We start from the raw sequence: 27,045 nt of genomic DNA on the forward strand, positions 1-27,045 counted from the left end.
CATTAAAAAGCTAATCAAGCGGCACAATGGAGACGCTGGGAAAGCTATCGATGCCCACGCTGTCCCTATCCCTATCGAATCGGGGGCCATTGCAGGCTATTGACCCAGTGAGAAAATTGACTTTTTAAAATGAGGCCCCCACTTAGCCAGCCGACCCCGCTTTGGGATGCGATGTATGATCGCGCCATTGCACCGTCATCATTTCATTATCGTGCCCAGCTTGATGGAGTATGGATCGCCCCCGAGTGATGTCGTAAAGATATAGGTCCTCAAATAAAAACAAAACCTGTGATTTGTTGCGCATCGATCGAGTTCATTGAGAACCAAGGGCTCGGGGATGGGAGATCTTTGATGTCTTTGATGCGATTGCTGCACTGATCTTAATCTAAGGACATTGGATTGAATCTGTGCCCAAAGTGACACCATCACGTCGTTTTCACAAAATAAATATATATATTCACCACGCATTTTGTATATAGATATTTTTTGTCTAAAGTCTAAAAAGTGAATCTTACTTCCGCAAAAGGGCTCAAACCATAGTAAGTGAACACAGGCAAAGGACTAATATATATTTTTTAATTCAACCATTTAATTGAACATTTCTAAAACACGTTTAAATCTGTTTCATTTTAAAGAGAAAGGTATGAAAGTAGTAGGTGCATCTCATCGGAATTACAGGCAGTTTTGTTTAATAAGCAGATATGTCTCATGAACAACGTCATCAACACAGGTGATGCCCGGCTTCAAACATTTGAAATGGCTATGACGGAAATGAAGCAAGTTTACCTGCAAAGTACCATAGCTTCAAACAGAAGAAAACACGCAAAAATAATACACTCGTACAAAACCAAACGAAAAAAAAATTAAAAGGCTTTTTTGGCAGATAACTTATACAAAAATATATAAAAATAAACACTGGTTTGATTAAGCAACAAATTGAAGCATTGAAAAAAGGGAAATAATATAATAATAATTAATCAAAAAAACATTTAAAGGTTTGCAGTGCTCACATTGTAGCACTTAATATAAAAAAACAAAGTTCCTGCATAAAGCCGTGCCATTTACAAGACACAAATAAACCAATGGCAAAAATAATTACAATATATATAAATGCATTTACAAGCAATTAAAAATGGTCCATGAAAGTTTTTCAACATTGAACACTTCATTTTTTTTCCTTTTAAAAGTGACTTACCAGTTATTATTTCTAAAAAAATCTGTGTCAAGACATCAACCTTTAATATAAATAGTGTTGGTGAAACCACAATAGAGTCTACACTAATCATGACTACGTATAAACACACTACGGAATGTTTTCCAAAGCTCTAAAGACAGCATACATGTGGGATTTTTTTAAGCGATACGTCACAAAGTTACAGGTATCATATACTTACATAATACAGTACCAATTCTGTACAGCACTACAAACTTCTTATTCCATTCTTTGTTTTGTTTCACAGGAAGCTCTGTTTTATTCACTTTTTATTTCATTTTTTTTCATATGGAAGTTTTTTTGTAAACGAAACTTTATATATTGTGTCTTTTCACCAAAGTTAACTTACATCCCCCCCCCCTGCCCTCCCACCCCTCACCCAACAGCCCTAGCCCTGATCACAAACTAAAGATTTACACATTCGTGGTTCGTACACAACTCTGGCTGAAAAAGGTCAATCTCAACCCAAAAACACCGTGATAAACAATAATCTAAGAATTCACATTCAACTCTAGCTCCAAAGTACCACTTTTTTTTTGTTTTCGTACAAAGTCTTTTGTATATCGGTTTCCCAAAACAGATTTCATGTTCATTAGGCCACCGTTGAAGCAATCATCAGGTGAAGGGAACAGTCCTCAGCTCTGATGCTTTTTTTGCCAGTAATGCCAAAATTGTAAAATTAGACTTTTAGCATGGTTGTATTTTCAGTATTTTGTTTCCTTTCTTGCATTCAGCCTGAATTGAAGTGTGGTGACTTGACTCTAGTCCTTCGTGTAAGGCCAGCCATCTACAGTGTCATGGCTTGGCGCTGATTGGTCGATATTCAGATCACATGGGAGGGACCACCAGTCCAGACATGACTGTAAAAAATGTGAAAGAGATAAATCAGGCTTGTGTACAATATTTTAATAGAACTATAACATTTACGAGGGTACTTAATCAATTAAGATCTACCAAAACATTTGCGTAATATTTACACATTTAAATCACCACATTTCAATAACACAAAAATATACAGGTGACTCGTTTATATAGAATCACACCCAGAGAATCACACGGTTGCATTTTTTTTTTACATGTAAATGACTGACTTTATGCAACTCTAGAATACATCGGGAAAACAGACGGCAAACTTCAGTTTGGGAAATTTCACATTTTTCTTTCCAAATGCAGAAAACACATCACATCCAAAATTTGACCGATAAAATCCTATCAATGTTTGAAAAGTGCACTTACAGAATAGAAATGTATCAAGGCAACAAAAAAAATATAAGATGCTTGTTTGCATACGGAATAAAAACTTATTGTTGCTACATATATTATAGATGAGTGTAGCGGGTTTCATTTCTGGGCCATCTTGACAGCAGTAGATGCACTTGTATTTTCGGCCTCCCAGGAGAGCAAGCACAGTTACTCCATTAGACAAAACACGACCGAGCCCGTTAGGTCTAGCGTCGACTGAGACAAAACATCGCCATCTGACAAGGCGAGATTGCCTAGCTTTTAACGAACAGGCACCTCTCAAATTCCTCCCAATAAGCCCTAATGGAAACGTATTAGGCCGACGTGCTTAAAACTGTTTCTTGTTCTGTTACTCATGGGAAAGCATCGCTAGCGCAAATGAAAAATGATGTATCCAACTCAGAGTAAAAATGTTTTAGCAAAGAAAAAAGAGTTTAACATTTAACAAGTAAAAAATTACCCCAACATATTTACAACTTTTCTACTCTGAAGCTGGTATTTAAAAAAGAGGCCGGATTCGTTTGCTAATGAATCTACACTTAACGAGTTGCGTCCAGGAGGACATCTAGAGTTTCAGACATTGCAATTTACACTTACGTGGTCCGCCGACAAAAAGAAATATACTTCACTTTAAATTATTTTCATTCACTTAATGAGTCATGTTCATGTATATCATTATTTTAAAATTCTACTAATGTGACGCTTGTTCCAAAACAAATTTTCAAAAAATTATTTCAGATTGATGAAATGAAAATAAATATATATAATTAACAAAAACAACAACATGTAAATGGTCACAACCTTCACATGTAAAATAATTCCCAACCAATCAGCATGATTGAAACGTTTGGCTACACGTCCATGCTGGTAATCCAACCACTATTTTTCTTTAAATATTTCGCGAAATATTGTACACAGTTTACATCAAGTAAAGTTTTTTGAGCAGAAAAGAAATGGCAAGTGATCCTCTCGCAGTTAGGAAACGGAGACCGTATGGGCATCAGAAGGAACATAAAATGTCGTTATCTTGAAATTCATCATAATTATGATATATGCCAAAGAGTGCTCGATTTTGATGAAATGCAGTTGTGCAGAAGGGCGAGGAGAGACCCGTCCAGTGTGCACGGTACACAGTGCCGACGTGCGCTAAGTGTTCGGTAAGTTGCCTGCGCGTATTTTTTTTGTTTTTCCCCCGACAGCGAAATTCTCTCAGTCTTTGGGTGGGTCACAATTTTTTCGCACGAGAAATTTTTGCTTTTGTTACACTGCGGTTAGCCATGGAGACATTGTCAATTCGTCGAGTGGTTAAAGACAGCAGCAGAGCAGTTGTAATCGCTCTTCAGCTTGTTCTGATAGTACAGCACACCTTGCAGACCGTTGGCGTTGGCACTGGTGCAGGTCGGGGGAGGGGAGGTCTGCGGCCGGACCACTGGAGCGAATGCACTCTTCTGTTTCACTGTTTGTAAACACAAGGAGGCACAAGCGCAGGTGGTCAGTCAGCCCAGCTATGCTTTGCTTTAGACCCTGCAGCACTTATGGCAGCTGAGAACCGGAGTCTCGCTATCGGTGCTATTCGGCGCTTATTTGGTGCTGCTTCATGCAAAATCAAAGGCAAACTGGGGATAGGAAGAATTGTGATGTGTGCTTTATTTGGGCAATTGATATGAATGTTTTTTTTTTACTGGAGATCGTAACTGATAGTGCATGGGCAGTACAATGTCGCATATCCGACTCGCTGGGGACTGAGGTATTAAGGCGGACGTGTAAAAGTATCGGATATGTGAACATCGATAGAAAATGACTGCTACACCATGCACACGTTGTTTTCTGGATAAATATAGTGCAAACTGGTTTACACATTGAACAAATTATTTGGTGATGCTGCTGCGTTGGCAGCTGGGCACGAGCACAATTGACGAAAAAAAACTCAACACATTTGTCAATAACAACACTGTGTCCTTAAAAGAAAACTATATAATAGGTGACTTTTTGGGCAATTGACCTTCTTCAATGGCCCCAATGTGCTATGACCATTGCCCAAACCATTGCCGAGTATATATAATGTTTTCTTTCTTTTAAGGCAACAGTATTATTGACGAATGTTTCGACATGACAAATGCTTCACCGCAAGAGCAAATATAAGCAAAATGAAGAATAAATTCCTCTGTAAAGGGTCATATTTATGTTCATCTACACAATATGGCAGTCATGGCAAGCACACATTCTGCACTGGGCATGGATGGTTAATTAGAAATGGCGGGTTTGTGATGGTCAGATATGCAATGTTGTGCTGTACTTTTAATTTCCAGGTGCATGCACGTTGTTTTAAAGAAATGTTAACTAAGATTAAGTATGAGAAGGGATATATATATATTCTGCTGCAATTCTAACGTGTGGATGGAGTGAATAACAATGACAGTATAGCTGATTACATTTATAAATACAGCATTATATATTTTTCAGACACGAGACCCCTGCACAGATCACCAGGGATACCGGATTTAACTGTTATAAACTGCTCAGAGAGGAGATAATGTAGTGGTCATGCCATTAAACATGGTCAAGGCATCCAGCTTGAGTACAAGTTACGAAAAAGGATACTCCTGATCATATGCTTGCACATAAACCGAGGCTTTCACCATTATTTAACAAGAACCAATTGGTGAGATGCAGAGTATTTAATTGGTTTTTGGATAATGTTTAAGAAAAATGTATTGCTACACTCATTTGTTACGCATTTAAATAATCTTCACAAATTTGGCTTGGCTCCAAAAGATCTATATCATATCACTGAGGCAAGTTACATTATAAAATCTCAATAATGTTATGACGTTCAAACTCGCATTCACAAATTCAATCAACCGTTATTGTTTCGAGGGATATTTCTATTTAGAAAATGAACACGCTCGAGGAATTATCATCTCGATAAAAAAAAAACCTTGCCATCAGTTGTGGTCAAACCCTCTGCGCTGGTCAATGTTCCGGTTTATCTAGGAATCACTGCACGCAGCTACACTTTTGCCCATGTCATGCGCGTGAGGTGCGAATAAAGCGGAAAACAGACCCGATGAAAAGAGGGGCGCAGGACACGTACTGCCGTAGGGAGAGCCACCGGAGCTGGTCAGGTAGCCGGGCGAGGCCCCCATGCCCAGGCCTCCCATGCCCCCGCTCACCCCGTAGCCGTTCATGCTGCTGCTCACCGACGAGTAATGCGACTGCTGCGGGGTGCTGCTCGGCACGTAACCGTGCGGCGAGACGCTGCTGCTGTTGCGCGTGTACCCTACACGGACACACAGATGGAGCGATGATTGTCACGCAATGTACCGTGCATTCATTGTTCTAAATCTCCCACTCGCCGTCCTGAAAATCTTCCACAGATTCGCCGCTGACTAACTCTCTCCCCCCTCTCATCTCACTCCACTCCCTTCAATGCACACTCTTGACTTCCCATCTCATTCTACTCCCCTCTGCGCACTCTCTTACCTCTCCGCCTCTGATCTCACTCTACTACTTTCCACATGATCTTCTACCTCTCATCTCACTGTCCTCCCCTTCATACACTCTCCTCCAGTAACCATGGCCTTCCAATGAAGCCTCCAGTCAATCTTCGTCCTTCAGGATTGAGTTCTTAAAAAGCTCCCAGCATGTGGAGTGAAACGTCAGCTGTCATGCTTTACAAAATGTGGCGCAACCCAAAAAGACATCAGAGAGCTGTACAGCACAACCGATAAAACCAACGTCTTGAGTCACACGGAAGCCTAAACTGTGGTGATTCTGGCTGCTGGCTTACCTTGGTCAGCAGCCTGGGAGGCCTCGGACACGCTGATGGCGAGCTGCCCTCCAAAGGAGTTCATGCCCATCATGCCTGGGAGGCCGGGAGGAGAGTTGTTGATGGCCGGCAGCTGGTTATGGTTGCGCGGAACACTGTACAGAGCCTCGGCGATATCGGCTGCTCGCTTCAGGATAATTTCCTGGGAAATGAAAAGGACAATCAAAGTCAAAGGAGGTAGCTGAGTTTGTGTGTAAAGATGTTCAATAATAATAATGTAATAAAACAAATATAAAGTTCAGATATGAATTCTTAAACGTGGAATGGTGGCGCAATGGTAAGCGCATTAGGCTATGAACCGATGAACTCAGTTTGATTCCTGGCCACAGCGAGCATGAGTGGTGAATGATACGTGAACTGGTTCTGGCTGCATCCTACCCCTCACTTCAGCATCGCACACTGACCAGCGTGGTGAAGTATGATCAAACAACCGTAATGGCAGACCCAGCAAGGGCTCTGAATTACTTGTATATACATTACACTAATATCCCATGACTTAATAGACTCTATGAGCAAATGCTCAACGCGGGATTATTACAGTCACTCTCACACAGCAAGGGTTAGTGTGGCCAACAGAGGACCTGGTCAGCATGGCCTCCTCAATGCTGAGTGTAGTTATATAACTGAACAGTACACTAAATTACGGCTGAGTTGACCTAAGGGTAGTCCAGACCATTTCGGAAACCAATTGATACTGCTATTGGCAAAATAACATCAAAATGTAGACTTGTTATCCTTGCACCATGCATATATAAACATGGACTTTTTGATGTCTTTATTCTAATCACACATTTTACTACTTTTTATGAAACCACGTAATGTTTAAGTGTGAAAGTTGATTAAAATTATATTTTTTTGGAAATTGCTTGTGAACTCATGACAGCAATGAACAACGAAAATTGCAGTAATTTGTCAACTCAATTGCAAGCAGCAAATACATTCACTGTCCACATGTTTTGTATTCAAGTGGACGCTGCGTTTGGCTTGGGGTGCCACTTTGCCACCCACACAGAAATAAGCGAACTGGTCCATTCATTCTCTTGCCGGTCAAGTGGTTCCCATTAGAGAAAACTGCCTTTGTGCACCTAAAGTTACCTAAATTGAATTCGGCTAGTGTTTTATCCCACCCACCCTCCCCCCAAAAAGACATTTAATTGAACAGTGAGGTCAGAATACCTATCACTCTGCTGCTTTCTATCAAGTGTCACACACTTTAATATTGGCTGGGTGTGTTCAGCGCTCGCAAATTATATGCACCTGCAAAAAAAACCTTCACCTCATCAAGGGGCTTACAAATGGCACTTTGTTTTCGAGAAGAACACTGAAATACATTTTATTCTGTGCTTCAGTGTTTTTACGTATATGTAAACTCGTATTTCAAAAGCTTTGGGGGGAAATAATTATCAGAATACTCTGCAGTTGCTTGCACTGTATGGATGTTTTGTAAGAACATCTTTATTTAAGGAACACCAACACCCCCTTTACAATATTTTAAAATAAATAAATCTTAACATTTTATTAATAAACAAATTTTAGCAATCCATCATTAATTCACAATGTACCCAAATGAAAATTTACATTAATAAAAACTTAGCTTAAAATTACTTTTCATGTATTTGCAATGAGCCGTTTCAAGTACTTTTTTTTCCCAATGTCAACAAATTATATATTTTTAAACGAGCCCGCAGCATTCTACATATTGATCGTGGGAAAGCCGCAAACGTTGCACTCAAAAATACGCATTGGGTGTGCAGGGATGTGAGCGAGCCATGTCTGTGCACACGTGTTATTGTTTACGTGAGTGAAAGCCACATGAGCCGTCGGTGGACACTGTTTTGGGGTGGGCTGTGAAGAATTAAGAAGGAAAAGCAACACATCGTGCTGCTGAAAAAGAAACCGTGGAGAGAAAAAAAATAGGTTTTTTTTTTAACCCGGCCAGTTTAATGAGCTGTTCAAATGAATAAATTGCCCGGCTGTTTGTGCCAATTAATTGAAAACATCAGTCAATTGATTAGTCACTAATATTTATATGCACTGAATGAGAGCTGCATCCATTGCATAGTAAGAATGGCCAGAGGCTGTAATATAAACTGCCTTATCAAAACACAGTTAAAATAGTATTAAAGTGTTGCTTTTTATATTATAAGCCAATTTTGCGATTAGAATTTAGGTAGGGAGGAAGAGCCCGTTTCCCTGTTCTGCAACTCCTGACAACAGCAGAAGATTGGGGTACGACCCAGAAGACACATCACAGGTCTTTGTCCGATGTCCTTCAAACATTTCTGTTACCACAATCTGTAGACTGCTCAACGGCTGTACAGCTGAGTGAGCAATTTATTTTAGTCTTATTTGCCAAGCAAGCCATTGCAGCTGGTAGAGGTTAGATTAAGTAAAAAAAGGTCTGTATGATGTTTTTTCTTGTTTATACAATCATCATCTGTGGCCGATCATCGAGGTATACTGTAGAACATACATTTTAATCTCAGCTGGGTGTCTGGATTCAGACCTCGGACTTTAGTGATTCTAGCTCAATGCTCTTAAAACATCTTCACAAGCCAGAGAACCCCTACAGTATTTCTGTTTTTTTTCAGTGATATTTTTAAACATCAAATGGATTTGTAAAAAATGTAAACACATTAATTTGCTTAATTCGTTTTACAAATAACTAAGTTCGTAAAGAATATCGATCTTGCATTATCACTACTCACACTCAATGGTATAAACAAAACAAGTATAACTTCTAAAGAGATATAACTTAGGTAGGATGCATTCATATTTGAAAAAGAAGTAAAAAAAAAACTGTGCAAACCCACGAATGACTAAACTGTCCACGGAGTTATCACCTCAAAAATCTTACCAAGGGGCAACTTTAGTTCAACATGCAGCTAGACTTGCAGGCAGTTATACGATTGCAATGTAAAATCCACTCAAATTTTCCATTCCAAACAGCACTTGTGCATTTAACGTATTCATTAGATATGATTTAAAATGATATTCTAGTAAATCACAGTATGTGCAAGCAATTGGCTGCATAAAAATTCTGTACCATTAGGCAAGAGGCCCTTCACGAAGGCCATATCCAGATGTTTGTAGTCTGCCATCGATGCTTTAAAAAAAAAGTATACTTTTGCAATTTATGTGTTTGGGCGTCGATAATTTGTAGTAGTACGTCTTGCACTTGGAGTAAACGCAAAACGCTTCGTTGGTAGAACGCGCTTGAAAAAAAATTCATGCATCACAAAGCGCAACGATCAACGACACGCAGCCTAACAACGCTGAACTATTAACTTTTCTCTCTCAATACGCGGAGGATTAATTTGTCTCCAAAATAGAGCTTTATAAATTCGAAAGCATTTGTTTACCGCAACCTTTGCCTCACAAGAGGCGATGACATCAGCATTTGCCTCATTCTGCCAAAGTTTTTAAGCCGTTATTTGGATTAATTATCCCGAGGAGGTTATCAGCCCCCTACTAACTCTACGCTAATTTGGCACCCACGGATTGCCCATCTGCTCTGGGTTTTTCTTTTTTTCCTACCCCCCCCTTATTTTTTTTTTTACCGTGGCGGCCCCCATGAGCGAGAGCCCGGTACCCACAGACTTAATCCGGTAATTACTCCGTCAATTACCGGCACAACGCTGCGCGGCTCACTTTCCGGCTAATTACGCCACCAAATTGAGGCACCAGTACAGATTTTTACGTCAGCCACAATCGGCGTGTGACAAAGCAGGTTAAGAGGAGACAGACACGCGCGTCTGACACGCTGATGTATTTTTTCCCTTTTTCCCTTAACCTTGGCGAGTCTGTCTTAAGTGATTCATATCGTTCATAATGTGTGTGTGAATCGCTGCACTCATTTGACCAATGTAAAACAATTATGTCTGAAAAAAAAAGCAATTTCCTTAAGGATTTCACACAATAACCAACGATCGTGTGCGATTTAATGGCAACGTATTTGTCTCGTTTTAGAATCGGAGTAGGTATTGTTAAGCTCGGGGTGAGTTATTAATCATCAAGTCATCGTATATGTGTAACATATGCATATACACCACGTGTATGTACATACATACCTGTATATTTCCATGTTCATATTTGTGCTGGCATCTTTATATATATAAAATATATATATATACTTTCAGCCCTTTTTAAATTCACTGCTGGATTAAGGCTTTAGGCCAGGCCAAGATTTTCTTTTTACCATACTTTACCACATCAGTCAGTGGGATTGGTGAACATGGGGCCACCAGGATCAGTTCAGATATCGGCCACCAATCTTATCGATGGCTGGAAATCAAACTCAAACTTGCAAGATTCATAGGTGCGCTAACTGCTGCACCACCACTCTATCCCATCTGCATGCATACGCAGCAATATAAACCTAAGCAATTGAATGCAGTACGTGAATTATTATTCCTCTTACTTAAAAAAGTAATTCGCTGAATTAATGAACACAACATTTAGCAGGTGCATGATACGGTATATTAATACGTACCTATCAATACGTGCCGAGACAATAAGGTGCATGTTGTGTTTGGCTGAGAGAGTTTATACACAGACTAGAAACACTCAGGGGTTTCATTGCCAGGCACAGCAGGAAAAAGGTGGTCTGGCTTTATTTTTAGTATTGTTATTTTTATCTTCTTCAGGTCCAAACAGCAGGACAAATTTGCTTTTAATCCCAAAAACTAACACGGAGCTCAGCATCGTAAAAGATGTTCATGATACGATGAACACGATTCCAGTTCACTAGCCTTGCATTAATACATCCAATTGGGCAATATTGTGCGAGGCTATCGTGTATTGTACGAGACACAAAGTTGCTTTACGAAAACATATTTTGCAATATTATTAATAATAATAAAAACTCTGGCGAGCGAATAAAATGCAGTATGAGTGCATGCAATACAGTAAATATATTTTACATGATCATCATCCTTTAGTGTCATAATCATCCATGATCATTCCACTGCTGGATGAAGGCCTCCCAAAAATAGTTGATTTATTTTGCATACTAATAAAAACTCCCTCTATTAAGAGACTCTGTATAGTTGGCGCAGCAACTACAGTACAATACTGCTGCTTCTGTAAGCCATTCGCCCCATTAAATAAATAAACAGTCCTGCCGATAATATCTGGCAATGTAAAGCAACATTCTTAGCAGGTCCAACTCTGCTAATGAAACCCAGGAGGTCAACACTAGTGAGGAATTTGCCTGCTTTAACAAATAGTGTTGTTAAACATCCATCTGAGAAGCCAGTAGTATGATGGGTAGATGACTTAAAGAATAAAAACAACGTTTTATATTTAGTGATTTATCTGTTAACCGCTGTTGCTTTGGGTCACTTCAGAAAAAACCACCGCTGCCAAACAACTAATAGCAATGCAATACCCTCACATTACAGTGGATATCATAATATGTAATACATCTCTCAAAACTGGATGAATTCATATAATATGTAATACCAAACATCTTAGGGGGGGGCGGGGAGAACAATTAATTTAAATTAATTCAAAGGCACTACTGTGGACGGATATTCCACGAAATAGCAAAACGCTTGTACAGTGTATCACCATCTCCAAACGTGCATGTGAACGACCCTTTCCTGTCGCAGTGTCAAATTTGAAGGCCCAACGTGCAGCATAATTGCCCAAAGAAACATTATACTAATTGGCAATTAGGACAACAATTTTTTTTGTTGATTCCCCTATCAAAACATTAACTGGCGGTCAGCTCAATGGGCAGCAGTGTCGTCCTCTGGCAGTCAAGCAGGTGGCCAGTGCTGTCTGCGGGGCAGCACGTAACGTTGGCAGGGGCAGCAAAATCCAGTCGCAGGTGACTCTCGCGAGCCCGAGCCCCGTTGTGCTGTACACTTGTCTCGTCCCCGGTTGACCCCGTCAATTTCTCCACAAATGCTTAAAACAAGCCTTCATTAGGGAGGCTTATAGGCTGCAGTCACAGTTTACTGAAATACGTACACATAAATTCTGGTACAACAAGCTTTCATGAGATACATTAGAGTGAGAGAGAGAGCAGGAGTACGAACATTGTAATTTATTGGAGGGGGAAATCCTTTTGCATTTGAATTTCTGCTATCATCATGAATGTCTTCATCGTCATCTTCATCGTCATCATCGTTGTGCATTGTATTAATGAAACAAATCTGCAAGTCATGATTATTTATTTATAAACTACGTATTACCCTTCAAGAATGCTTGTCAGCAACAAACATCATTTTTTAAATGTGTGGTAAGTTCATTTCAAAACTCATTATGTGTGATATACAGGTCTTAATGATGTTTTAGCCAAACACAGGCCTGTATTTTAATGAGGTCATTAAAATTAATGATGTCATCAAGCTTTATCCAATAACATGACTACATTTAAATGACAGTAGGGTATCAGCAACATTTTTTTCCTTCTCAATTTGAAATGTTCTTCTACTATGGTAGCATAAAATATATATGCATAGCAACTAGCAAATGCACCTGTAATTTCATGGCATAATTTGAGGAAAATTCTGCCTCTGGCCAAATTCAGCTGGGCCTTGTGGCTCAGCTGGTAGCAAAAAAAAAGGCAGTGCCCTTTAAATGCTTCCAAGCGCAGCAACAAATTACTGACAGCAGCTATTTGCCAATTAGGCATATTGAGCATGGATGCACAGCGCTAGCCATAATCTTGCACTGAAAAAAAAAGCCAAAGCCCAAGCTTAACTTTTCCCCTGCTCCTAAAACCTGCCTGTTTAGGCCACCTGCACCAATCAGCGCGCCCGGGCGTTCCGAGCGCGGAAAGGCGTTTATCGACTTTCTGTCACGACGGCCCGCCCGTCAAAGCTCATGCATTATTGATGAGTGGCAAAAATCAATATTATGATAATATTATCAACTGCGACGGGCCGGGCCAGTGACTGGAAGGGTCCATCGCTCCGAGCTGCCATCAGTGGCCCGGCCTGTTGACAGAGCAGGCCACGGGATGGCTGGGGTAAGCCAGCATGCTGCGCTGGTCGTAACCCGTCACCCTTTCTGCTGCCGCCCCATCTTTCCGACGCGCTGACCCTGTTTGTGCTGCGTTGCCCTTTTCCTCATTGCCTGTCTCTGCCTTTCTTCAAACCCCCTACATCCCATAACCCATGCAAGCCATTCTCAAATGTAACAAATGCACCCTCATTCCCCCCCCCCCTTTTACCATTTATTAAATCAAAATCCACCTTCTCTATTGTGGGTGAATTTTTTTCTTTCTCTCCGCTTGTCCTATGGCCTTTTCAGTAGGTTTTTATGTTATGAATTGAGCCATAACCTAAAAGAGATGTATACTTTCACTGGTATGGAAGTGAGTCGTGGAAAATAAGATTATCATGATCTCATTTCTCTCCATGTGAGATGTACCAAAACAGAACTAACGACAGCAACAATCGAATACGAGATCTATTTTTTTGCGTGTTGATAAGATCCTTTTCGAACCGTATTTTAGTTAAGATGTTCATCCACAGCAGCAGAGGTTAAATTTGCAGGCCACTTTCACATGTCGTTCAACACATCTATGATGCAGAACTTCAACTTCAGCAATGGGTGAAAACCACAACTTTACATGAATGCTATCTCTTGCCTGTCTCACTAAGCCTCACGAACAACCGCTGAATTTAACAAACACTTATAAACCGATGTGCACTGTACATTATTTACCAACATACAGAGCTAACCAGCCACGATCTCCAACCCGCAATTGCAACACACGACCTAACTATTCATACAAATCAATCAATATCAAGCACAACTGAATAATTCATTTAAATCAATTAACTCGCTTATTAATGCACTTACTTTCTCAGCAAATAAAACCCTGCGCATTTTAAGCGAATAAGACGGAGAAAAGTAAATCATAAAAAAAACACAAAAAATAATCTATCTTAGCCCTGCTTGCGATACACATTATAAATAATAAAGAAGCACGCACAAGCATATCCTATCTACCTCACTGTTGCGCATAGCGTATATGCAGCATTATCTGTCGTTATGGCCTCGTGGGCTGCATGCATAGAACCTCCAGCCCACGGACGTCCCGTGATCTCACACAATGGCACACAATGGTCCAAGCACACCTCTTCTTCCCCTCTAGATCTCTCGCGTCAGCCCGACCCCCCCCGCCCCCCCTTTTGAATGTAGATATTACCTCTCAATGTAGGCTTGCCTAGGCATGCAAACACACTCCCCAAATAGGAAGGGAGTTCAGTGAATTAAGTGGGGAGTTGTGATCAGCCGGTCCTCGACAGCCGCTCTAACAATGACGGATTGCGGGGCTCCACCTAACAGTGATAAATCACTACGAGCCACATTTCCATGTTCCAAATACGTCGGGTACAACGCCGCAGCCCTCGCGAATATCCCCAGCTGCATTACCGCCCACAATTGTGTTTCTATAAGCTCGCCCAATTCGCTTCCAAATATGCAGCTCAGATTGTAGTGGCCGCGAGGCTTGCCTTCATCTAGACATCTACGCGCCATGCACTGCATCTTAATATAGCGGGGAAGACGGTGGGATAGTCCTAAGTTGCCAGGGCCGTGTAGTGTTCTGCAAATGCAACTTCATATAAATTCGCTTCGTTTAACAGCTTTCGGGCTTTTATCGGTAACAAACGGGAGCCCCCCCCTGCATGTCATTGTGATGCTATCAGGTGGTACAAAATCTTACGAATTAAATGTTATAAAATAGAAATGTTAGAAAATTTTACGAAATGTAGCTTCATAGAAATACGTACAATGTAATGTTCGTGTAATCTCTGGTATTTCAAGCACTTCCACAAATATAAACCAGCCACAAATATAACCTCGGCCCCACTTGTATGACGCCGACATCACTACAATATTAAGTGGCGGTCTAAATGTTGCCCATTTCACGCAGTTTTTGAACGCAAAACAACCTAACTGTTCAGAATTCCTGTTTCCACGCACGCTTCTCACCGGATGCTTTAATTATCGTGAATGTTTATGATACGTCCCGGAGATCCCCTTTAAAACAAATAAAAGCCCCCAGGCAGCATCGATTTAAAAATCGATAAGGCGTCACGTGAACCTATCAATCTCCGGAGCACTAATGCAGCCAAACTGACACAAGGGCAAGGAGGCAGCGCACCTTACGACGTGCAAACGCGGCCCACGGAATCAAGTTTGATCCGTGGGCCGCGTTTGCTCCCGCCAGCCTGCCCTGGCGTGCCTCGTGCGTGCGCTCTGGCGCACAGGGGTCATTTGGCGTCTGTTGTCGCCGCTGTTATTTGCGTTTGCGTTCCGCTGCCGGCTCAATAGCCTCACGCCAGGGCCCCAAGCCATTTCAATAATCACAACACGTGCTTATCGATTCTCAAAAGATGCCGCACTGCCTTTGTAGTCCCAACCGTTTTGCGAGTCAGCATGAGGCAGATTAGCAAACTAATAATGAATGCGGTACGGTGCAGCTCTCTTCCATGGGACGGTAGAGTGAGCATTCACGTGCTTCCCCCGATGTGTGATGAGACGTTAACTTGTTAAAATGTAAATTAGGATATTACTATATATTTAGAAGCCACCACCGCCACTTGCTTTCATACTCTACACTGATGCAAAGTACTGGACTTCATCTCCCATAATCTCAAGTCTTAAAAAGTGATGCTGTGATGTATTGGCCAAGGCACGTTATGCTGTAGCAGTCATTTCTCAAAGATGAAGATAGTTATCGCAGTGTGTTGCTTATATTCAAGTGTAAAAGCGCTTTGTAAAATATATGTCCAATGAAATAAAAAAAATCATCGATTACAACAATAAAATGTATAGTAATGTATGTGCAAAGTATGCATTTTGAAATTGAATCGATTACATTTTCTTCCGAGCAGAGTTGTACAGAAAGTATTACGCTCTTCAGAGACCTCCAACATATCCTTACAATCCCAACAGCCACCTCAAGTGCCTCTCTTGCGAAGCCGCCTTGAGATGCCAACATTATATACATAGGTATAGTCCATGAAACTCTTTCACGCTGTGGAAGAAGGCAGAGAGCCGTCTGACCGTGTGGCGCATAGCATCACGCGTTTCCATATACGATGCGCTCAGATTAGTGTGAGATTCTTGGCTTTAAGCAGCGGCACTTTAACATGGCTGAGGATTATTAAATATTTAATGAAGGGAATAAATGTCAGGCAGGGGCGAGTCCTGTGGGGAGGGATCAAAGGGGAAATAGCGGAGATTCCTCTTGCTCCGTCCCCGGCTCTCCGCTTATCCCAGGCTTTTTGAACGATATGGGATCTTTTGCTTCACTGCTTTCTTCGCCGTGTTCCGCGCCGGTTTCAACGAGACGTGCGCATTCAATGTGGAGAGATTAATTTAAATAAAAATGTTTTCTCCGGCATCTAATTATTACCAGAATCACGCTGGAACAAGACATCGGTGCATGTGTATTCAGCTGCACATTATAATTCACACGCTTGTTTTTAAATGTATGGAAAGAATAAAGGACCTCTGTTATATCATCTAACAATGAGGATTTTCCCCGCATAGTCTTACTTACCTATATTTGTCATAAACCTTGTGCTCGTTCAAGTAATTTGTATTATGCATTGCAGAAGTTGCCACTAAATTAATGCGAGTGCCTTATTATGCCTTGGAGTAGTGAACATTACTCGGTAACACCGTGAAAGTCTTATTTAAAATTCTTGCGTATCTCTACTCACATCGGTCACATGGGTGGAGTGGTAGCGCAGAGCGGTTTTCACACTCCGCTACAAACCCAGTGAGACCTGAGTTTGTTTCCTGGCTGCGGCAAACATCAGTGGCAAGCGATATCTGAACAAATCGCTGGGAACCCCCAGTACCCACCCCTCTCCACCCCTTCACCAACCCGCATTGACCAGCGTGGTGAAGTATGGTCACACAACCTCCATGACAACATTGGTTTGATGACCGCCTCTACATTATTACATTTCTTATTTATCACACGCAAGTATGTAGAACTGCATGTGTATGTGTGTGCTTGTGCGCATGTGGAAGGTGTATACAAATACACAAATGGGCTAACCTTGGGAAGCCTCTCTGGGTCCCCCGGATGTCGTGGGATGAGCTTTTGAAGCCGCTGAAACCCATAGTCAATTGTTGGCTCATTCAGAGCTGAGGAGAAGACACAGAGCGGAAACAGGGGGAGGTTAGGATAACAAAGACACAATCAAAACCTTCAAGTTTACATATTTCGAAAAAACGCACGTAAATAAAAATGAGTATTTTAAAGCGTGACGTCCGTAAGCATATTCATCATTTAAATAAAGAGGGGGGGGGGATGCTTTGCCATCAGTGGCGAATTGTAGGTTATAAGGTTATACATTAAGATGGCAGTTTTATTACAGCTATAAAAACACTCATAAACATTGTGAACCAATTTATACATTAATATCATAATGGGTTTAGAAATGAATTAAAGAAGCGTATATTATTTCTGGAAATGTTTTTTTTTATGTACCCCGTCTGGCCATTGTATTAATGTGGCATTTTGTTGGGTGGGTTACAAATGTTGTGCACAAATTACTAATGCAGATGTCCTGAGATCTCCCAACTGACGTCCAATTGTCATTCAGAGCCAAGGTCATGTGACCAGAGATGTGACCAATGAGGTGGACTGCCCAGTTCCTACTCTGTCTCGCTTGCTCCGTTAATATGATGTTTGGATCAATATCCTTTTCCTGGGCTAAACCAGAGCGGTTATAACACAGAGTGGAGCCTTAACGTCTTCAATTTATCACGAGCCCTGGGATGGATTTGTGTGGTTGTGGTGTCTGCCTTTTTGTGTCCATATCTGGCTGTGTTTGTGAGTGTTTTCTCTTTATCTGCATGCATCTTGGTTTTTATATACACACACACACACAATACAGGAGCACTCTCTGAATGTCCAACATGTGCATTGTGCAGGCAAATATACAATGCTTGAATTTGGTATGAATGTGGAAAAGCTATCCACTGCAGCACATCAATACAGATACTACTACCAGTGCGCAGTACAAGCAAAATGCATGCTAATGCGTGTAAGGATGTCATGATATTCCCAAGTCGCACCCCTTTAGCCCGTGCAAGTCTAATTACTTCAATAATGTCACACGTTCAAACAGCACTCCATAACACGGGGGGAGCGAGCTTAAAGGCGTAGAATGGGTGGAGGTCAGTGTGTTTGTTCAAAGTGTGACATTACATGTGTTCTGTAATAGCCCCTTACACTAATGGAAAGAAAACCCTCCACGAGGCACCAAAACTCATCATCATGGTTAAATTGAGTGGGGAAATTACTGGCGGAGCAGGACTAACCAGCCAATATAGGCTCTTTTATTCCCATATAAAATGCACACCCATTCCCCGCCTGGCCGCCTTAATGGAACGGCCGATCTTGTTACCACACGAAAACCGAGTTAATTGTGTAAAGAGCCATAAGGCTTTTTTCCCCATCTATTCCAAGATCCCATTCTGATATCCTTTTGCAGCTTTTTCGGTCTCTTCGGCTCCAACTATGAAGCCATGTTTTGTTTTATTTATTTATCTATTTCACAGTGACCATACCATTCTCTCATTTACTTTTTATCCCTTAAACCATATCCTGTTTCTCTCAATATCATTCTATCTCTTTGTCTCTCTCCCCCTCCACTTCTGAAGCCCCCCTCCCTCCCTGGACCTCCCCCCCTGGACCTCCCCATCCTCCTCCCCTCCCCCGCCACACCTTACCATACTCTTCTCTTGCCTCTTGCACGGGCAGTAAGTAAAATCCGAGAAGAAATAACGGCTAATAGGCTGTCACCATCCCTCATCCCGGCCACGAATCCCGGGCTTTAAAAATTAAAATTTCACGAGCCAGGGATCGATCCACTCCGATCGATACTCATAGAAATTTCATGAAGCCCGTCCCGGGCTTGGCCGGAGGGGAGCATTTCGGCCCAACGATCGGCTGGGAAACTGACGAGGCTTGGCCTAGCCCCCATCGACCCTTCTCGCTCTTTCATCAAGCCAAAACATCCCAGCCGCCTTGCTCCCCCTCCTCCCCCACTGCCAAATCCCCCCCTACCCCACGCATCCTCCCACCCTCCACCACCCCCCACCACACACCACCCAAAAAACCACCCCACCATCCAGACCCCCACCATCACCACCACCAGCAGCCCTGACTGCAAACCCCATTGGCCTGCCCAAGTGCACTGGATGTCAATCCGTCCTCTTTTCTCAACGTGTCTCTTACAATCAAGGGGAATTAAGCGGCATGCGTACGGGCACCGCCACTACCACTGCCGCTGCTGCTGCTACCATGGTCGGCGTGATGCATTGCGATGCGCGCACGATTTATTTGCGATGCATTTATTTTTCATTTGCGGGACATGAGCGGCTGCAATGTGTCGAGTGTGCGTGGGTTTTATCAGCACAGTCACTCCGAGCAAATGCAATTAGTTACAGTGAGCGAGTGAGATGAGCAGCAGCGACGGTGGCGGTGCGCGCGCGTGTGGGGTAGGGGGGGGTGGAGAAGAAAAAATCAACGCGCTTGAGTCAACTTCATAAAACTGTAAGCCCGTGATATCAAAGTAATATGTTTCATGGCCATAAAATATTGGTGGGGTCAATACATTTACTGGGGAAGGAGATTAGGAAATTTACTCGCCGAATTGAATCTATTGTGGCGCGATGTTATGGAGTGCCGATCGCAAGATAGGCATCAAACCAAATCGATCGGCGAAAGAAATGGCTGTAATGTGGCGCTGTCGCTTTTTCTATGCGGCACATTCTCTCCACCAATTGGGGTGAACATCACAAGTTTTACGTGTTCTTTTTTGTGGGTTTTTTTTCAACAGATTTTTTTTTTCCTTGATCAAAAAAGTTCTCAATTTTCTAAAGATGGAAAGGTGCAGCCCTGCATTTTCTTTTCTATTTAAAGCTTTCGTGACTGCAGGGATTCATCTTCTTGGTTCTTTCGATAAAGTCACGTAGAAGGAAAATAATAAAATAATAAAAATAATACAGAATAAAATAAGATAATTCTCACGACGTTTCGGCCACAAAGCAAGCAGCCGTCCACCTGAGGACGGCTGCTTGCTTTGTGGTCAAAACGTCGTGAGAATTATCTTATTTTATTCAATGTATTTTTATTATTTTCCTTCTACGTGACTTTACCTGCATTTTCTTGTTTTTGCCACTGCTGGCGGAAGGGCCTCAACCTGAAATACCTTCAGTGAGCCCCTCTAGAGGCCTACTCTTATTTTGGCCTACTCTTCCCTGCTGCCCAGACATCTTGGAAGTGGTGGGAGTACCCACATTTTTACCCACCAGATGATGAAACCTGCCAATTGACTCACTGTGTTTGGTGTACCCGTGTTTACTGCCAAATGGGGGTGGAATTAAGAAACTTGTGCCCATTGTTTCCACTGCCGTGCCGTGAGATAGAATCGAACTAAGTCCAGTGTACTCACTATTATACAATGGCAGCCTCGCCTACGTTTTACATAAGTAAATACATCGACGAAATGGAAAGAAATGTTACATTTCATTGGAGAATGCGTCGTCGGTCATGATTGATTGTTCTCTTGCCGTAAAACGTAGCGGCCACCTCGGTCGACATTTAGTGCCCACCACGTGGCATTTTAGAGTTCATTTGTCCACCGGTGGGACGTCACCGTGTGAATTTGGCGCGCGGGGCCTGACGGACCGAGTGTCGCGATAATGGGAGTGCTGCCCAAGCGTTGGGTAATGCCATGCTGGCTCACGCTACAGGATGCCAGCACCGGCACATCTGGTACTAATTGAATCAAACTTGTGCGGCTCAAATTATTACACTTTTGCCGCAGAGGGTCACCTACGCTGACCTCGGAATTTTAACAAAAAAAAAGACCGGCAAAGTATCCATCATCTGTCAAATAAATTTTAACGCTTGTAATTCATAACAAAAAGGACTTGTTGCTACGGAATGCGATTCATTGGCAGTAGGTAAGTTATCAGCCAGGTTGAGCGCTGGCGGTATACGGTATAGAAACCAATTAATGTATTCGTTTGTTCGTGTGTTTATCATGATTGTACGTCTGCAGACATAAAGGTTGTTGTCCCTTTGAATAATAAGTGGCAATAATAACGGTGCCCTAACACGGATTCAGCGCAAATTAATAAATAAATGTATAAATAGATGGCAATGAACAAACAGAGTCCAGGGTAAGCAAATATTTAACAGTGGAGACAATTCGACATCCTAGGTTAAGTCCAATAAAATATGGGTTCAAAACTACAGGAAAACAAATATGATCCACCTTTCAAAGGTCATGTAAGATAATGCACAAAATGGGTTCCGGGGTGCAATAAACAAAGCAGAACGTATGAGATAGGTCATTCAGTGACTCGTATACATTTTCACTTTCAAATTTGCTTCATGCCTATTAATTTCAATAAAACGGTGCCATTTTTTACATCATATTATACACGGGTAATGATTGTGAATTATATGTTAATTCAAGCAGCTATTAGCTGACATTTCTTTGTCTTTAAATCATTATTATATTAGGTATTTTTTCTTAACATTTCGTGCATTTACATGTGCAGAACATTTTGTTTCCTCACGATAAAGTGTAATTTCAAGGCCACTATAACAAAGCACTTATATATTTTTATAGTAATGTTTTGAGTCTGGAAATTGTAATATAAATAATAATAAAAATGCACTAGTTCCTATGCCGTTTAAAAAAAATAACTAAAACAAAAAAATCTCTGTTCAGAATCGCTCAAGGCAGAAATTGGGTTTACCTCCAACCCCCCCCTCTCTCTTTGGGAGAGAGACACAGCCCAGAGGATTATGGGTAGACCACCGGGGCTTATTAACTCCTGCCAAGGGTGGCAGCTCATCACATGACCCCGCCTGCCTTCGTTTATCGCCATGACAATGAATCATCGTTTAATTCGCCTCAATCAGACAGTGAAGCCGATGGTAGGCGGCAATTTTTTAAAAGCAAGGTGGCGAGTGGGATTACAAATTGGATTACTGCCGAGGTCAGCTCACGACCACGCTTCTCCAAAGAGCCGTGAAAATTGCCACCGTGTTGAGATGCTTGTGGCAACATTTCAAGAGCATTCTTTGCATACACATATATATATAACATACAAAAATATGTTGTCTATTATTTTTGCCACTTATTATCATGTCACACGGTTTATATGTGTAATTATTCAAAATATACATCACTAAATAAAAACCCCCCAACGATTTCGTTCGCAACATTCGTTGAAAGAAAGGGTGCATTGAGCGAGTATTATTAGTAAGAATTGTATTACAGGGACGTTTGTAACAGTCGCAATCTGGCCCTCCTTCAAAAATCCGAAGTTGTATTGGCAGTACACCCCAGATATTAAAATAAAAATAAAAAAATACTTGCCCTCGTATTAAACACATGCACTTTAAAACGTAACATTTTCAGGCTATTTATTTATTTGTGTACTCGTTCGTCATTATTTCATTATATATATATTTTGCCTGCTGCCCCCTTGACCATTAAGACGGCAGGGATTAGTTTGATCTCGGCAGGCATTGATTGCTGGCTGGGGTGGCGGTGCGAGTAGCTGTCAGGGATCTCTGATCAGAGCCGCCAGAAGCGTTTCATCTTGGGCGCAAGCGTTCCCGTGGATTGCGCATCTATCGATCTGCTTGTTACGCGCACGCTCATATACGAACGGGCGGGCAGGCCAGCGCCCCCGCGTGTGTGTGTGTCTGTGCTCGCTGCTGTGTGCAGGGGCTTGTGCATACCTGGCAGGAGTGGGTTTGTTGCTCGCTAGGATACGATGGATTCTGTGTACGGGGAATTCCCATACAATAAAATGCCACTTAAAAAAATGCAAGTCTTGACTTTAAAGGGGTTTGTTTATAAATCATTATGGTAAGCTGCATCACTGTCAATTACGTTAAAATGTACTCAGATAAAATACCATGTTAGCTCCTCTAACTTGTAGTCCAACTTGACAACAATTAACCATGTCTCACTGCTGACTGTAACTTCAGAAAACCTCCGATGTTTTAATATTCACACATGTCACGTTAACTAGGTCTCCCTTGCAAATGAATTCCATGTTTTTGTGTACAAGTAAAGAATGCATATGAATAAAGAACACATGTTTTGACTTAATAAAAACAATGAAACATATATTTTTTTACAATACAAATTGAATGATGAACATGGTATACCTGCCTGAAAATGTGTGAATCGTATGTGATATCAGTTTTGATCAATTGTATGAGTATATTACCGGGTTCAGCTTGTTGCAAATATCATGCATTAGCTTTTACACATACAAATGACTCTCCCACGTGGGTATTTTGCTCAACTATAGCCGAGATAACAGCACATCGATAAAGGTACTTTTCTCAATACTTAAAGGATTTAGCGATATTACTTCAACATGAAAAAATATTGTTGCTTTTACTACGTCCACGCTGACTTGAACTTTCGAAAACCTCCGTTTTTCAAAACACAAAAGGGCCCATTCATTCTAAAGAGGAGGGGGAGAGCAAAAAAAACAAATAATCTGCCCATGAAATCTGCGCACCAATCATGTACCTTCACCACAATTTAGTGTTTTGTACGTTGGCAAGCCAACATTTTTAACTGGCCATGGCCTTTGCAATGGCCTTTAAATCAATCCAACCATCAATACGTCTCTTGTGAAGACAAACAAAAAGCATGAGCGGCGACAGCCCCTACAAATGTTGATACGAGTAGATCCATATGCAACTGCCGGGCCCCACTGCCTCATCCTCACAGTGCAGATAAAAAGGGGACCCCAGTGAACAATATGCGGAAGTGGCCCTCTTAAATACCACAACACATTGTTCAATTTCTATACAATTAGATATAACAAATAAAACACTCATTTGAGCTTTCGCATTTCTATCACAAATAACCGAAATATATAAATACACATGCTCATAAAATCACACGCATACAAGAACAAAAAGCCCAACACTTTCGCCACATTTGGAAATGAACACGTACGCGCGCACACACACACACGTGTACACCTTCTGTGCCTGATGGTAATATATCGCGGGAGGCCTGCCAAGCTATTGCACTGTTTACCGCGTCGTGCCGTGGTGCCGCGGGGTCATATGTCATTCCCCGACGAACAAGGCGGTGTTTGTCCGCGTGCAGTTGCAGAGCGGAGGAAATTAACCCCTGTGGCGGGGCCCGCACGCCAGCCTTGCAGAACGGCGTAAGTGCTTAGTGAGCCCCAAGCGCGCTCCCCGCGACTTTCCTATGCAGCCGAGAATATTGCAAAGTCAAGGGCTTTGACTTTGAAAACAAATCGCCGCTTTAAGAAGGATGCGTAACTAACTACGCAGGCTAAGCAGGGGTTTTGATATGTATACTGTATGTATATAAATAAATAAATCTTAACCCCCACCCCCATTGCCTTTATTCATCTGTTTTCACCTAAATTATATAGGACAAAATATTCTTGTGACAAAACTCCACATAGCCGTAGTAGGGTTGCCGCCTGGTTTGTCCAGGGCCATCTTTTTGAAGGTAGCTGCTGTCACGGGAAACTTGAAGAGTCTATCTCGGGATTAAATAACAGTCCCCTTTTGTTGTCAGTTGAAAAATAACGCACCACTCAAGGCAATGCATTTACATGTAGCCCCAACCTATTTTGGTTTCGTGAGATATTCTTCTTCTTATGATATCCCAGTTTGTTTGAGTCGTAAACCCTAAAACAATAGTCGTGAAGAAAAGCCCAAGTCTGTGTCTGATGACTCAATGCAGGGAGTATCAAATCAAGCTGAAAGAATGAAACATAAGGCTCCGCGAATGACTCGTGAAGCTCTTACCAGTGTACACGAAGCGCCCTGGTGCTCCCTTGCAGAACTGCTTGGACTTGTAGGAGAGGGTGACCTCCACCACGCCAGGGATGTGTCGGGGTGGCGTCTGCACTCGAATGGCATGGGGCGTGATGAGCTGCCAAAAAGAAATGCACAGAGTTGGTTTCAAAACAGTGATGCCTCGGGGCTTGGTCTATGTCAGCATTATTCAATTGTTCTATTAGCGTCAGTCTATTTACACTATTGTCGCTCTGTTTTATTTTACCTTGTTACGATATAAGATCGATGGATTTTGGCGACGTGAAACCATGCTTCTGCTGCTGCTGCTGTGTCTATGACCAAATCACCCGGAAAATGCACCCAATCTTGGCAGATTTCAGAAGCTAAGAAAGTTTGAACCTGGCCGTGCTTGGTTGGCCACCCACCATCACAGATGTTATAGGCTGTGGGGCTACATCATGGAGAGTAGAGAACAGTGCAGTAAAATCAATTGTTGCACTGTACTTCTATGCGTCCGCATATGTGCTCCTCACCTTCACTTACCCGCACTGATCAGCGTGGTCAAGTGCGGTCAATAAACGCCCTACTGACATGCAACGAATCGGGGATGGGGCAGGGAGGGGGTGGGGGGCTTCATCCAGCTATGGATTGAGAAAGGGGCTGTACATGCACGTGTACAAAATGATCTCACCTCGCTCCACACCAGCATGGTGCCAAAGACGACCTGCAGCCCATCAAAGAAGTTGTCTCCGATGATGATGACTGTCGCACCGCCGGTCGTCCAGCCCTCACTCGGGCTGATGGCTTTGATGCACGGTGTGGCTGCTTTTGGCGACAAAGTCAGTTGAAAGAGGAAGTTAGCGGGCCCCCTTGACCACACAAATGCATGGCCTGTGAGATCCGGATCTTTGCTCGGAGAACTGAGGTGTGTGTTGGAATTATAGTAATGTTTGGAATGTATTTTTCTGCATGAATAAATGTTTGCCTTGACTTGAAAATTTTCCAATTCCCATGAGTATTTTTGCAATGTGTTTATAGTTGTGTCCAATTTTAAAGTCAGTCATTAAAGTTTTGCATGGATGTTGACCAATTGAAAATGGTTCTCTGCTCGTGAAATGTCTCTTTTTTTTCTGGGTTACCTCAACTTTTGGAATTTGACGAAACTGAGTGATGGTAAATGCACTGCACTTGATGATCAAGTTAACCTGCCGGCTTCAAGCTGCATTCACATTAATAAGATAATCTTACAAAGAATCGCTATTTCCTGCTCAATGCTAATATGATTCAATTTATCAATTTAATAATGCAATAAAAATTCACCAGCCAATATACTTAATGCCCATCAAAAGCCACAAGCTCAGACTAATCAAAGGCTTTACTTGATTGTGAAAATAGAATTAACAGAAGTCATTACCGGGGTCACATATACCCTCAACGCCGGACACGGTTCAAAGAAAAACAAATAAATATAAAGACTTGACAGAGCCGTGCATTTCCAGTTGATAACTGTGTCCAGGGATTGCTACGGTGTAGAGATTGAAGATTAATGCCAGTTCTACAAACCTTTTATAAGCTGTAGGGGTTGGGTCACATGGGTACATGTTCTTCATTGGTCTGCAACCTGGTTTAACTATGACTACCAAAAACTTTTCCATGGACAACAAATGCATGTATCACATGTACATTTCTTGTTGAAGAAAATAAAAATTTAACATGACTTCAAAATGTAAATGAAAACCCATCATAGCAATGACCTTCATGTATGGATGTATGTTGAACTTCTTTTGCACCGTACGTAGCCAACCGTGCTAATTACAATTACCATAATACATCAAGCATTATCAAAATTTTACCAATAATCTCAACTGTTCACACGTACGGACAACGTGTATGTATGTACGTGCAGAGGCATACGCGTAAATGAACCATTCATGT

At 41.8% G+C, this 27,045-nt stretch overlaps 1 protein-coding gene across 7 annotated transcripts in view; it reads right to left on the reverse strand.

Annotated features, from left to right (window-relative positions):
- Positions 1 to 569: 569 nt before the first annotated feature.
- The window catches only part of LOC133343461 (transcription factor COE3-like), a 99,027-nt gene continuing 72,551 nt past the window's right edge, over positions 570 to 27,045 (reverse strand). For 2 of the 7 annotated variants that reach the window (XM_061553100.1, XM_061553096.1), the window contains exons 9-15: positions 25,802 to 25,935; positions 25,120 to 25,246; positions 17,323 to 17,411; positions 6,246 to 6,426; positions 5,520 to 5,735; positions 3,822 to 3,911; positions 570 to 2,073 (exon numbers count right to left, since the gene is read on the reverse strand). In XM_061553100.1, coding sequence (XP_061409084.1) covers positions 2,042 to 2,073; positions 3,822 to 3,911; positions 5,520 to 5,735; positions 6,246 to 6,426; positions 17,323 to 17,411; positions 25,120 to 25,246; positions 25,802 to 25,935 — 869 coding nt within the window. In that variant the 3' untranslated portion in view covers positions 570 to 2,041. Of the gene's footprint in view, positions 3,912 to 5,519; positions 5,736 to 6,245; positions 6,427 to 17,322; positions 17,412 to 25,119; positions 25,247 to 25,801; positions 25,936 to 27,045 lie in introns of all 7 variants that reach the window. The other 5 variants (XM_061553093.1, XM_061553094.1, XM_061553098.1 and 2 more) reach the window with 4 other exon arrangements.

This window comes from Lethenteron reissneri, chromosome 17 (assembly GCF_015708825.2).
Source record: "Lethenteron reissneri isolate LAM-NWPU_2019-01 chromosome 17, ASM1570882v1, whole genome shotgun sequence".
NCBI lineage: Eukaryota > Metazoa > Chordata > Hyperoartia > Petromyzontiformes > Petromyzontidae > Lethenteron > Lethenteron reissneri.